Source organism: Pan paniscus, chromosome 2 (assembly GCF_029289425.2).
Source record: "Pan paniscus chromosome 2, NHGRI_mPanPan1-v2.0_pri, whole genome shotgun sequence".
NCBI classification, from domain to species: Eukaryota; Metazoa; Chordata; class Mammalia; order Primates; family Hominidae; genus Pan; species Pan paniscus.
The window spans coordinates 66,322,342-66,336,755 of NC_085926.1; the positions used below are offsets into that span (position 1 = coordinate 66,322,342).

At 48.2% G+C, this 14,414-nt stretch overlaps 1 protein-coding gene across 1 annotated transcript in view; it reads right to left on the bottom strand.

Annotated features, from left to right (window-relative positions):
- The window catches only part of LRIG1 (leucine rich repeats and immunoglobulin like domains 1), a 122,033-nt gene that overhangs the window by 30,489 nt on the left and 77,130 nt on the right, over positions 1–14,414 (bottom strand). Inside the window, exons 4-7 of the mRNA XM_034956849.3 lie at positions 7,628–7,765; positions 5,438–5,581; positions 3,384–3,527; positions 716–859 (exon numbers count right to left, since the gene is read on the bottom strand). Of these exons, the coding sequence (XP_034812740.2) occupies positions 716–859; positions 3,384–3,527; positions 5,438–5,581; positions 7,628–7,765 (570 nt within the window). The remainder of the gene's footprint in view (positions 1–715; positions 860–3,383; positions 3,528–5,437; positions 5,582–7,627; positions 7,766–14,414) is intronic.

Here is a 14,414-nt window from a genome sequence, read left to right on the forward strand (position 1 = left end):
CAGTCTGTCACTACTAATCTCAGAACTTTGGGCAAGACAAGCTCAGTTCTCAGTCTCAACCTGGGACCCCTGTCTGGAAATCTCCAAAAGGAGCAAGAGGACCACACCACACATCTCTGAACTAAGCACGCACACGACTGCACAGGAGCCTCTGCCAGCAGGCCACTGCGATGCAAAACAGAGAAAGGGAAGGGGCCAAGAACCTGGGCAGCTCATCTACAGGAAGGAAGGTGGCGACTCCGAGGACACAAATTCATCCACAGTCAGCGTTTCACTGTCTCTGTTTGAGCCCAAATGACCCCCTCACTGAAGAAGCACATGCTATTTGGTGTGGCCATTAACACACAGTCACTCTCAAAATGGCTCCTGTCAGCACTCTGCCATAGCTGCCCTTCCCCAGGAATTTTCTACCCCTGGAACTGTCTCCAAACCCAACAGGACCTTGGGGGCCAAGGCTCCCTGCAGAGACCTAGCTGCTACTCCTGGAGCCCCTGCTAATCCAAATGCAGAGGAAGTGAAGGGGAGATCAGGAAGGGACTTGGGCTCAAATCGCTGAGGGTTCCACTCTGGGCCTGGCTGGTTTGGGAACAGGGCTACTGGCCTGTCTCTGAGCCCTCCCCGAGGCCACTGTGTGGTGGAACGAACCAGGCCTAGCACTTTCACCTCCAAGCAGTGTCTAAAAACACTGCCACAGCCCAGAGCCGAGGACACTTACAACTCATGCAGCTTCTGGCAGAAGCTCCAGCCCTTGCGGTGAATGCGAGCGATGGAATTGTTGCTGAGGTGGAGCTGATGCAGGGCCGTGAGGCCGTAGAGCGAGCCGCTGTTCACTTCTACCAGGCTGTTGTACTCCAGGTGCCTGCAACGACAGCCATGCACAGGATGAAGAGGAGCTTTCACTCCCTTCACTGGACAGACAGCAAATGAGCAGCCACGCTGTACCTGACACTGCGGTCACATCAAGGCTAGAACAGTGCACGAGAGAACTGTGGAGTCTAGTCGCACACATGTGCATGTGAGTAGGGGCTGGGAGAAGACAGGCAAATCAAAATGGATGACAGCACATGCCAAGGCCGACTCGAGTGTTCATAGGGCAAGAGGGAGCTTCCTAGAAGTGACTTTTTTGGCTGAGTAAAAGTGAACCAGGGCTGGGTGTGGCGGCTCATGCCCATCCAGTACTTGGGGAGGCCGAAGAAGGAGGATCGCTTGAGCTCGGGAGTTCGAGACCAGCACGGGCAATATAGCGAAACCCCATCTCTACCAAAAACAAAACAAAAAGTGACCCAGGCCAACAAACGGGCATAGGAGTTCCAGGCAAGGGCAAAGCCCATTAAAGGAACAGAAAGGAGAGCGAATAGGAGGCGGCTCTTATTATCACCCGCATCTCACACATGAGGAATGTGCTGCTGAGAGAAGCCAGGTAACCTGTCTAAGACTTTACACAGCTTAGCCAGTAGGGAAGGGGCTAGAATTAATTCAACCCTGGGTCTGCCTACCAAAGGCTGGACTCTGTGCCACTGTGCTAGGAGACCCGCTTTAGCTCTGGCGTCAGACTACCTGGATTTAAATCCTAATTTTGCAGCTTGCTGGCTGAATAAACCTGCACATCTATTAACATGGAGATATCCAAGAGCACTGACTCCACGGGGTCACTATAAGAAGGAAACAAGGGTACATCAGGATTCAGTGCAGCTCTAGGCCTGAGCTCTCAGGCCCACCGTGTAAGTGTGCTAACACCCCACTTCCCAACACAGCATGTGCCAGGAAGGACAGCGCCAGCCCAGGCAACCGCCTCTTCAACAAAAGTCCGTAACCCGAATTTTGCTCCGTGTTCAATATTACAAGGGCTTTGGGTAACTGAGTTTTGCTTTTTTCCATCTTTCTTTCCGCTACTGCTCAAAAGGTAAGCACTTAATGTATAAATAACCTCTAAGGCAGCTCATCAGTCTCAATTTATACAAATCTGTTCAACATAAAAACCAAATGGTAGGTGCTAACCCCATTTTCCTCTGAGAATTCTCTTTTAACTTCAGTCCACCCAGCACATGACCACCTTGGACTTCCAAGTCCAAAATGACATGCCTAAGGAGGTCAAGTGAAACGTTTTTGAATATGTAAAACAAAGGGTGGAGAATGGGTAGAGCAAGAAGCCCAGCGGCAGGAAACATCCTCACTGTTCACAGAGTAGGGAGGGCTGGTCATGCAGAGACGGTTATCAGAGTGACAGCACAACATGTGGATGGACCTGGGCCTAGCTCGTTTCCATTGCCAAGAAAACCAGTAAAGGACATTCGAGTCATGATATAATTTGCCCAGACTGGAAGAAGAAGGGGCGGACATGAGCAAGTTAAATCATTGACTCTCAAGGAGGAAATCGCAACTTGGAAGGAACAACCAGCAAAGCTAAAAACAGAAAAACGAAAAAGAGAAAGGCTTCGAAGTGCTTGCCTCTTGGGAGAAGAACTGGGGTGAAGAGAGAATGAGGGGGTGGTGGCGGGGGAGGCTGGGGTGGGCAGTGATGGCTTTTCTTTACTATCTGATTTTATTTAACTATACAGTCGAATTACTTTTGATTAAAAATAAATATTAACGTTTAAAAAGGCTTTCAACGTTTAAAAAGCCTTTTCTGTATGCTGCCCTGCTGTTTCACGTTACCGTGCAGGCAAGCCCCTTCTGCTGCTGTACACATCTGGCTGAAGAGACTGCTCCCTTGATAAAAGTTAAACATCTGCACCCAGTGTCTTGATTAGCCCACAAGACAGAAATAAACCTCCTAAGATGAGCTCTACATTTTTGGCCCACCTGCACCTCAAGAAAGACTGTCAAACCCAGAAGGGGAGAGAAGGAACTTCCTGTGGTCAGGAGTGGAGAGGATGTGAGGAGGGGTCTGTTCCGCAGCCCCACGTTCACCGAGGAAGCAGGGGCGGGGGCAGTGGATGCAAGCTGCGGAAAGCAGTCCTGGCAGAATGGCCCCCAAACTCCATCTCCATCAACCAACTTATCTGACTCAATCCGCTGAAACTTCCCCCAAGTGGATTTCAGTGGATTTCCCAATCTGCTAGGAAAATACCCTCAGGTTTGGCCCGGTCCCCAAGACACTGAGTTGGGCCCAGGTGAAGCTGCAAAGGGAAGGGGGCTGGGTCCGGCTGAAGTCTTGAAGAATCCTTCAGGAGAGAGGGGCTGGGCACTGGTGCCCCACTCCATGCCCAGTGCACATCTGAATGCTGGTGTGGGCGCGCACGTGCACACGCGCACACACCCAACAACACACAGCAATGTTGGTGTTGGTGCGCACATGCACACACACACACACACACACACGCCACATCACACCACACCACACAGCAATCCTTAGCAATGCCAGTACCCTGGTCCGCACTTACAGCACATGCATCTTGGACAGTCCCCAGAAGGCCCCATCTGTCAGTTTGCTGATGTTGTTTCGCTGAAGCTTCAGCACCTCCAAGCTGTTGAGCCCCTGGAAGGTGAGGCCCTCTATCAGCCGAATCCTATTCCGATTGAGGTCCCTAAAGAGATGAAGCCAGCAGGGTCAGAGTGTCCTATGTGCATATCCCACCCACAACCATTCTGAGGCAGTCCTGGCTAAGTTTCCAAGCCAGAGGAGAAATCCCAGTGCAGGGATCCCTGGGAAGCCAGGATGTGTAGGGGAGCCCACCATGTGTCTCGGCTGCCATGCAGGCACTGATGCTGCCACCTGACCACATCTAGTGCAGGAAAGAGGGGTGAGTGAGGCCAGCTCTCCACAGCCAGCTCCGAGGCTGGCCCACAGCTGCACAGAAGAGAACGCGTGTGTGCTCACGTCTCCTCCCCCAGTAGCACCAGTGCCATCTGTGACTCTGCAGTGAGGACGTGGGTATGACTCAAGGGGTGAATGTCTTATGTGAGGTATCTCTGAGCTCAGCAACAGAAATCCACACCACATGCCTCAACCCAGGAAAAACCAAACCACTAGGTATCAAATGGCAATAACACTTTCCACTGGGGGCATTTCACAGCATCTCCACTATGGAGAGAAGTTACTGCACATAGGGGCAGGGGGAGATGGGGGAGAGACACCCCACAAGTCATATACACTTGGCTTCTAGCCCCAGTATGACAAAGCCTCAGTTCACCAAAGATGAAAAGATGTCAGGAATCTGGGTGGGCCAGATCCATTAGCAACCCTGCGGGAAGGGGAGGCAGAGCAGCCAGAAAGCCCTTGGTTTTCCCCAAATATTTCTGCAGTGTCTCATGATGCTGCCCCACACAAACCTTCTCAGGAATCACTGAGACCTTCTCCACAGACTGAAAATGGCAAAGTCTAGGACTCCCCACCCAGGGGAGGTGAAACCCAGGTAGGATGAGAGCCAGGCACACCCCGTCGTGCCGCCAACCTGGCCCTCGACAATTACTTTGTTTTGTTGAAACAAAATTTCCAATACTGTCTTATTTTCCTGAAATACACTCTTCTGCTAAAAAGAGGGCACAGGAAAAAAAAAAATCAGGGAAAAAAAGTCCTTCGTCAGGCTCTGGTTAACAGAGCTTTTCTTGAATCTAAAACTCTGCCTTCTAGAAGGGTACTCAGCCTTCCATCAGTAAACTAAACAATTAAATTGTTTACAAAAATAATAAATCGGCCGGGTGCGGTGGCTCATGCCTGTAATCCCAGCACTTTGGGAGGCCAAGGCAGGCGGATCACGAGGTCAGGAGATCGAGACCATCCTGGCTAACACGGTGAAACCCCATCTCTACTAAAAATACAAACAATTAGCCAGGCATGGTGGTGGGTGCCTGTAGTCCCAGCTGCTCTGGAGGCTGAGGCAGGAGAATGGTGTGAACCTGGAAGGCGGAGCTTCCAGTGAGCTGAGATCACACCACTGCACCCCACCTGGGGGACAGAGCGAGACTGTCGCAAAAAAAAAATAAATAAATAAATAATAATAATAATAAAAAATCAACTACCTTGTAAGATTAAAGATAAGAAGACAAAGGCTTGTCTTTTGCTTACTAACTCCAGCTACACTAACTTCCTCTCAAACTGTTCAAGAAGTGTCGGACACCACCATGTCCAAGGTACAGATTTTATGGGTATCTTAAAAAAATACAGAAAAACATCTAAGATAAATAAGAACCCAAACCCATGCAGCCTCAGCATTAGCCAGCATCAGCTAAGCAGCAGGATTCCTGATTCCATTTTGGAAAACATCAGGGAAGAAAAGCCACCTCAGTGGATGTCTTTCTCAGCAACCTGAAGCAGCCACAGCACCAGACCCAGCTCCGAATTTGCTTTTATGAGGTGCTGCCATTAATGGTAATTTATGGAGAGCTTTACCAAATGGAGCAAGGAAAGGGTGGCGTTTGGTACGAGGTCCTTGGGGAAATCTGGCCTCCATAAAGTTTGGCTAGCCTTAATTAAAGTGTAGGTTTCTGTACTCACAGTTGTGTCAGCCTGGGTAGCTTGAATGCTCTTACAGGAAGCTGGGTGATCCTGTTTTTGCTCAGGCGAAGAGTTAGCAGCGACCGTGACAGACCATCAAATGCTCCCAACTCCAGGGTGCCAATCCGATTGCCTGCCAGGTTGCTGGAATGATTCAGAAAAGAAAATGTGGTGGTTGGTCAAAGGCCTTCCTCATTTCATTACAGACACCAGACCTCTCTGGGTCTGAGTTGGGAAGATGAGTTAAGACACCAGAGGGACAGGTTTCCAGTGAGATGTTTATCAGCCACAGGCTTTGGATGGGGAGCTAGAGAGATGCAGGTGTTAGGACTGTGCACCTAAGCCCTGAGGGCAAGGCCGATTTAGTCAAAAGCATACCGTCCTTGAAGCTGCTGGGCCACCCCAAGTGGGTGGGAGTGAAAGTCAAACACCTCCATGCCCACTGACACACCAGCCCTGCGTCAGGAGCCACCTGCAGGACTCTTCTCACCACCCAGTGCCCAAGGTTGACGTGAAAACTCCTAGAAAGCAGAAAATCAACTGAAAGGCAAGGTCAGTGTTAATTTAATAATTTAGAGAAATAGCCTTTAGTTTTGAGGTGGGTCTTGCTATATGAATTACATAACACATATGTATAAACCAATTCATTTCTGTAATTTTAAATGCCTCAAAGAAACACTCTAGCTGAAGAGACCTGTGCAGAATCCCTTCGGAAAACAAGCAATATGTCATGGTACCTACACTTACAGCGTGATTAAGTCTGGGCATCTCCCGTGACAATACAGAAAGGCAGACACCGCTTCTCAAAAGGCATAGAAGTCTGCAGCTCAGATCTGTGCATCTTGCTGTATGCAAATTATATCAAGTAATAAAAAAGAAAAGAAAGTACAAGGAAGAACAATATGGCATTCCTGTGAGAAGTGGTTTCCAACACCTCTCCTCTGCCTTCCCCAAACAAATGCTGCTTTTTCTGGCCTAAGTGAAAAGGAGAAAGACCAGAGAGGATTTTCTACCACAGAGGGTGGAAGGGAGCAAGGCACTTTTTGTCTCTCCAGCAGATAGTGGCCTAGGACAAGGCACATAAGGATTCTTTGCAAATGGGGCTGGACTGTTTGTTCTCAACACCTCAGATTAAAGAACAGCCTGTGTGATGAAGATATATCACCCAATAGCTGCCAAAATAGAAAGTCCCTCCCACTTTTGTGCAGGGAGAGGTCAGAGCATCTTAGTGTAGCAGTTATGGTTTCTCTGTCCCAAGCAAAGTGGTTTCACGTGGACACCTTTTGAGGGCCCACACTGGAGGCTTCACAAAAGCCAAGGCCTCCTGTCCCCAACTCTGGTGCCCTAATGCAGGCTAAGAAAGAAATCACTCTTCTTCTTGCAGTATTTACTTGGAAAATCCATGTGCCAAACCTCACCCTCCCTGAAAAGATGGGTCACAATGACCCCTAAACCAAAGTTAACTCTGGAACAGTAATGACACACGGAATGAAAACTCACCTGGAATTGGAAAACGTCTCTTTAGCCTGGGGTTGCAGTTTCTTTCCCAGAGTAACACTTTTCCTACCAACAAGTAGTTGATTAAGTAGGTTTTAACTTTTTTTCCTTCCTGTCTACCATCCATTGTGTGTGAGATGGGACATTAATATGGGTAAGAGAAACAGACAAATCTAAAAGGTGCTGAAAACCCACATAATAGAGTAACTGCCCTCCCCCAAACAAACCCAATGACTTGTTTTACAGTGCATGACACTAGAAAGATAAGCACTGATAAGCTAAGCCCTGTCAGACAGGCTTCCAATGCGAATCCTCTAACCATCCTCCCTGAATCTCCTCTGGAAGCATTTCTGAGAGGCAGCCAAGGAAATGGGAAAGAAAGCAGGCTTTGTGGTCAAGATCGATCTGTTCTTGAGTCCTAGACTCTCGTCTTGGAGTGCTGAGTCCTTCCTGCCTCTGTCCCTTGTCTGTCTGTAATGTCAGGATAATGCTGCAGGATCTGGACGTGCTCTATGCATGGGGCTCGCCCCTGCCCTGCTCAGGGAAGGTCTGAACCATCCCCACTGACTCGGCCCAGCCATGGCTGAGAAGGGAAGGAAGCATCCCTCCTGCATCCAGAACTGGGTGCCGGTGAAGCTGTTAGCTGGCTGGACACAGCGGGCCAGCCACAGGTGGCAGAACAGAGGCACTTACAGCTCCTTTATAGGCGGTCCGTGTGGAAAGCAGGTGTTCCGCACTTCCGTGATGTTGTTCAAACTCAGATCTAACACTTCTAAGGAAAGGTAGGCCTTCAGCTGGTTCCCCTCCACGCTGCGAATCTTATTGTGCTGCCTGAAACACAACAAGGGAGGTGACTTGAGCATCTCTTTTTGCAAAGTAACTACAAGAAACTAGTATTCCTGCACCCCACCCCCCACCAATATAACTACAATGCAGTGACACTCTTAAAAATGAGATCTCCTGTTTCTTTTCCCATCAAGTTATCACCTGCTGGCCAGATGCTAGGAGAATATTGGATTTTCAATCTGGGACAAGTTTATCAAAGTTCTATCCCTAGGCTTCCCTCTCCAAGGGCAACAACACAGCAGTGACACTGAAGACCATGTGAGACCAGCATGACCTGACCAGAATCCACGGATGCACTCACCATAAAGGATGTGCCCTGTCCTGTGCAGCCAGACAGCTCCAGTCCAACTCTCACCCATCATCCTCAGACCTAGTCCAGCCTCATAACTTACAAGAGCCATAGGCACCACAGCCCAGAGTTCACTTTAATCCAGTTTAACACATCATTACACACCTCACATTTTACCAACACCTACCATATACCAGACACAGAGGATTTAAAAAAAAAGAAAAAGAAAAAAAAAAGATTACGACAAAATCCTGACAATGTAAAATGGGAAAGAGGAGCTCACTGCTGAGTCTAACTGAAATTGAGTTCCCTGAACCTCCCGACTCTACCATTAATATTAAGCACTGTGCCTCGGTTTTCTCATTTGGAAGATGGGGCCACAACCCATCACTTCAGGGATAGGGACGATCCAGCCTAAAACCACATAAAGCATGTGGCAAATCTGAAGGTAAATGTTTAGTGGTCACCACCTCCCAAGACAGGAATGTTCTACTGTAACTTGTGTTTTTTTTTGTTTTGTTTTTGTTTTTGTTTTTGAGACAGAGTCTCGCTCTGTCGCCAGCCTGGAGTGCAGTGGCGCCATCTTGGCTCACTGCAACCTCCGTCTCCTGGGTTCAAGCGATTCTTCTGCCTCAGCCTCCCAGATAGCTGGGATTACAGGCACGTGCCACCACACCCAGCTAATTTTTAAATTTTTTTTAGTAGAGACAAGGTTTCACCGTGTTGGCCAGGATGGTCTCGATCTCCTGACCTCATGATCCACCCGCCTTGGCCTCCCAAAATGTTGGGATTACAGGCGTGAGCCACCGCAGCTGGCCTGTGCGCACCTTTAATCTACTTTCTGTCAAACCCACTATATAAACAAGCAACAGTTATAAGTCAAGAGAAAGACGAATGCTAGCCAAGGCTAGAGGTAGCTAACCGCCCTGTTGTGGGTTTGGCGCTGCCTGGCAGAGTCAAACCACTGCAGCCCTCACTCCAATATTAGACACTTAGGAATCTGCTGGGTGGTGGCGCTGGGCCTCTAGGTTCCAGGCACTCGCACTCGAGCCAGTTCTGAATAAACAGTGTCAGCATCTCCGGCCAATCAAAGCATTCTTGAACACAACACAAGTAAGCCAGGCGTCGCTTACCAAGTGGCATCTCCTTTAAACAAACACTTGACCGAATCAGTTCCAACAGGCATAAACAAGGACCTCTTTCCCAGAAGCTCTGGGGCTTCTCGTGGACTCCTTTGTTTTTTTCATGCGTCTCCCAGGCCCTGAACTCGAAAGTCCATTTCCAAGGGTGCAACTCTGCACACAGAACCTCCCCGGCATGAAAGGACCCTTTCCCTTCCTCTCCTCCCCAGCCCCCAAAGCCACTTCCTTTGAGTTCTTTATTAAGTTCTTTAATAAAGATAGTCTCTTCAGTTTTCTGGCTCCAAAGGAAAAAAGAAAAGAAAACCTTTATTATGTAAAGTACGGGAAGAAAAGGAACAAGAAATAAAGGCGACAGAGCTGAGTCTTATCCGGGAACTGTGAATATGGTATCAGGGCGCCAGGAAAAGAGTCTGTGCTGGACAGAAGGGCCGGGCGCCACCGGCCCAGAAGGGCACAAAGAGGGGGTGAGGCCTTACATTGCGAAGCCGTGGGACAGCTGCAGGCCCAACATCTCTCCCACGCCAGTTCTGTCCTCTCCCCACCTCCTCCTCTGTCTCCTCAGTCTTTGTCTGTGGTCTGGTACCTTTTGCTTCTTGTCAGTCTTTTCATTCGCTGAACCAAACACAATCTGGGCCCCACTCTGCATAAAGGACCCTGTGCAGAAGACAAGTCTCTTTCACCCGCTGGGAAAGTTCCCCATTTGGCAGAAGAGGCAGCCGTGGAGATGGGAGACAAGGGTGTGTGGGAGTGAGGGCCACAGTGGCAGGGTCTGTGAGAGGAGCAAGGGAGTGCACAAGGTGCCAGGGCGAATGTCTGAGGGTAGGATGCTGAGGCCAGGAGGAGACAGGTAGGCAGAAGCCGGGAGCTTGGATCAGATTGCAGAGCTAGTAGGGTGGGCAGGACCACAACAGCAAATGCCTCGCAGCCCAAGCTAACAAGTTGGGAATGGATGCCACAGTGGGCCAGGAGAGAGATGGCGGCAATACAGAGACAGGCACAAGAGACCCTCTGATTAGGTCCTACCCACCCTACCAGCTCCACCCTCTGATCAAAGCTGCTGGCCTCTCCCCACCTGTCTCCTCCCAACTTCAGCATCCTACCTTCAAACACCTGCCCTGGTGGGGGCTGGAGATGACAACTAGGGGCATCAATAATGATTCAAAATGTTCTAGCTTGGAAATGGAAGATAACCATGCCCATGGGCTACTGACTAGACCTTCCCTTCCATCCTTGCCCATTTACAGTCTATTCCCAACCCAGCAGCCAGAGAGACCTGTTAAAAATAAGTCACTTCAGGCATCCCATGGAGTAAGAGAAAATATTTGCAAATCACATTTCTGATAAGGGGCTAATATCCAGATATAAAGAACCTCTACAAGAACAACAACAAAAAACAACCAACCTGATTTTTAAAATGAGCCAAGAATTGAACATTGTTCCAAAGAAAACACACAGATGGCCAACAAGCACATGAGAAGATGATCAATATCACCATTCATTAGGGAAATGTAAATCACAACCACAATGAGAAGTCACCTCACACCCACTAGGATGGCCACTATTAAAACAAAACAAAACAAAACAAAAACAGAAAATAACAAGTGTGGGTGAGGATGTGGAGAGAGTGAAACCCTGTATGCCAGTGGTAGAAATGTAAAACAGTGGTGCACCTGCAGAAGACGACATTATGGAGATTCCTCAAAAAATTAAACAGAGGCGCACCATATGATCCCACAATTCCACTTCTGCATATCTAAATAACTGAAAGCAGACCTCAAAGAGACATGTGTATCCTCATGTTCACAGAAGCATTACTCACCACAGCCAAAGGTGGAACAGCCCAAATGTCCATCAATGTTGTATATACATGCAATGAGATATTACTCAGCCTTAAAAAGAAAAGAAATTCTAACACGTGCTACTGAATGGATGAGCATTGCGGACATGATGCCAAGTGAAAGATGCCTGTCACAAAAAGACAAATGCTGTATGATTCCACTTACGTGAGGTAGCTAGAGTAGTCAGATTCATTGAAACAGAAAGTAGAATGGTGGTGTCCAGGGACCGGGGAGACCGCAGAAGGAAGATCTGTTGTTTAATGGTGTATTAGTCCATTTTCATGCTGCTAAGACATACCTGAGACTGGGCAATTTATGAAAGAAAGAGGTTTAATTGGACTCACAGTTCCATGTGGCTGGGGAGGCCTCACAATCATGGCAGAAGGCAAAGAAGAGCAAGTATGTCTTACATGGATGGCAGCAGGCAAAAAAAAGGGCTTGTGCAGGGAAACTCCTGTTTTTAAAACCATCAGGTCTTATGAGACTCGTTCACTATCATGAGAACAGCATAGGAAAAACCTGCCCCCATAACTCAATCACCTCCCACTGGGACCCTCCTATGACACATAGGAATTGTGGGAGTCAATTCAAGATGAGATTTGGGTGGGGACACAGCCAAACCATATCATTCTGCCCCTGGCCCCTCCCAAATCTCACATCCTCACATTTCAAAACCAATCATGCCTTCCCAACAGTCCCCCAAAGTCTTAACTCATTTCAGCATTAACTCAAAAGTCCATAGTCCAAAGTCTCATCTGAGACAAGGCAAGTCCCTCTGCCTATGAACCTGTAAAATCAAAAGCAAGCTAGTTACTTCATAGATACAATAGGGGTATCAGTATTGGGTAAATATAGGCATTCCAACTGGGAGAAATTGACCAAAACAAAGGGGCTACAGGCTCCATGCAAGTCCGAAATCCAGCGGGGCAGTCATGTCTCACATCCAGATCACGCTGATGCAAGACATGGGTTCCCATGGTCTTGGGGAAGCTCCACCCCTATGGCTTTGCAGGGTATACCCTCCCTCCCAGCTGCTTTCACAGGCTGGTGTTGAGTGTCTGTGGCTTTTCCAGGTGCCTGGTGCAAGCTGTCAGTGGATCTACCATTCTGGGGTCTGGAGTACAGTGGCCCTCTTCTCACAGCTTCCCTAGGCAGTGCCACAGTAGGGACTCTGTGTGGGGGATCCCACACTGCCCTAGCAGACATTCTTCATGAGGGCCACACCGTATTTCCCTTCCACACTGCCCTAGCAGAGGTTCTTCATGAGGGCCCTGCCCCTGCAGCAAACTTCTACCTGGGCATCCAGGCATTTCCATACATGCTCTGAAATCTAGGCAGAGGTTCCCAAACCTCAACTGTTGACTTCTGCACACCTGCAGGCTCAGCACCACATGGAAGCTGCCAAGACTTGGGGCTTCCACCCTCTGAAGCCATGGTCCGTGCTCTATGTTGCCCCTTTCAGCTACAGCTGGAGCAGCTAGAACACAGGACACCATGTCCCTAGGCTGCACACAGCACAGGGACCCTGAGCCTGCCCCACGAAACCACTTTTTCCTCCTAGGCCTCCGGGCCTGTGATGGGAGGGGCTGCTGCAAACATCTCTGACATGCCCTGGAGACATATTCCCCACTGTCTTGGTGATTAACATTCAGCTCCTCATTACTTATGCAAATTCCTGCAGCCAGCTTGAATTTCTCCTCAGAAAATGGGATTTTCTTTTCTATTGCATTGTCAGGCTGCAAATTTTCCAAACTTTTATGTTCTGTTTCCCTTTTGAAACTGAATGCTTTTAACAGCACCCAAGTCACATCGTTAATGCTTTACTGCTTAGAAATTTATTCCATCAGATACCCTAAATTATCTCTCTCAAGTTCAAAGTTCCACAAATCTCTAGGGCAGGGGCAAAATGCTGCCAGTCTCTTTGCTAAAGCATAACAAGAGTCACCTTTGCTCTAGTTCCCAACAATTCCTCATTTCCATCTGAGACCACCTCAGCCTGGACATTATTGTTCATGTCACTATTAGCATTCTTGTCAAAGCCATTCAACAAGTCTCTAGGAAGTTCCAAACTTTCCCACATTTTCCTGCCTTCTGAGCCCTCCAAAGTGCTCCAACCTCTGCCTGTTATCCAGTTCCAAAGTCACTTCCACATTTTCAGGTATGTTTTCAGCAATGTCCCACTCTACTGGTATCAATTTACTGTCTTAGTTATTTTTCACGCTGCTGATAAAAACACAAAGACTGGGCAATTTACAAAAGAAAGAGATTTAATTGGACACAAAGTTCCACCTGGCTGGAGAGGCCTCACAATCATGGTAGAAGGCGAGGAGGAACAAATCACATCTTACATGGATGGCAGCAGGCAAAAAGAGAGTTTGTGCAGGGAAACTCCAGTTTTTAAAACCATCAGATCTTGTGAGACTCATTCACTATTATGAGAACAGCACAGGAAGGACCCACCCTCATAATTCAATCACCTCCCACTGGGTCCCTCCCATGACACATGGGAATTGTAGGAGTTACAATTCAAGATGAGATCTGGGTAGACATCATCCCAGCCAAACCATATCAAATGGGTATGAAGTTTTAGTTTTGCAAGATGGAAAAAAGTTCTGGAGACTGGTTGCACAACATAAATGCATTTAACACCATTGAACTCTACATTTTAAAAAATACTTCAGATGGTAAATTTTATGTTATGTGTACTTTACCACAGTTTAAAATTAAAACAAGGCCAGGCACGGTGGCTCACGCCTGTAATCCCAGCACTTTAGGAGGCTGAGGTGGGCGGATCACCTTAGGTCAGGAGTTTGAGACCAGCCTGACCAACATGGAGCAACCCTGTCTCTACTAAAAATAAAAAATTAGCCAGGCGTGGTGGCGCATGCCTGTAATCCCAGCTACTCAGGAGGCTGAGGCAGGAGAATTGCTTGAGCCTGGGAGGCAGAGGTTGTAGTGAGCCAAGATCATGCCACCGCACTCCAGCCTGGGCAACAAGAGCGAAACTCCATCTCAAAAGAAACAAATTAAAACAAAATGTGAGTCAGTTCACAGCACTCTTCTGTCTAAATCTCAAATGACGATTCTTGTGTCTCCCAAGTAAGTCCTGTCCATGGTCTCCAAGGCACATGTGGAGTTCTTCCTGCTGTGGAACATGGCACAGCACTGTGGAACAATATGCTTTGAGTGTCTCCCTGCCCAGGTTCAAATCCCAGCTATCCCACTCACAGGTGTGAACCTCAGAAGAGCCCCCTCTGTAAAGTGATGTGTGAAGTTCATATGCCCCATGGGCTGATATGACCTGACACGTAACAACTGCTCAATAAAATGAGTTCTTGTTTTTAGTAGTCATGCTTGTGTCATCA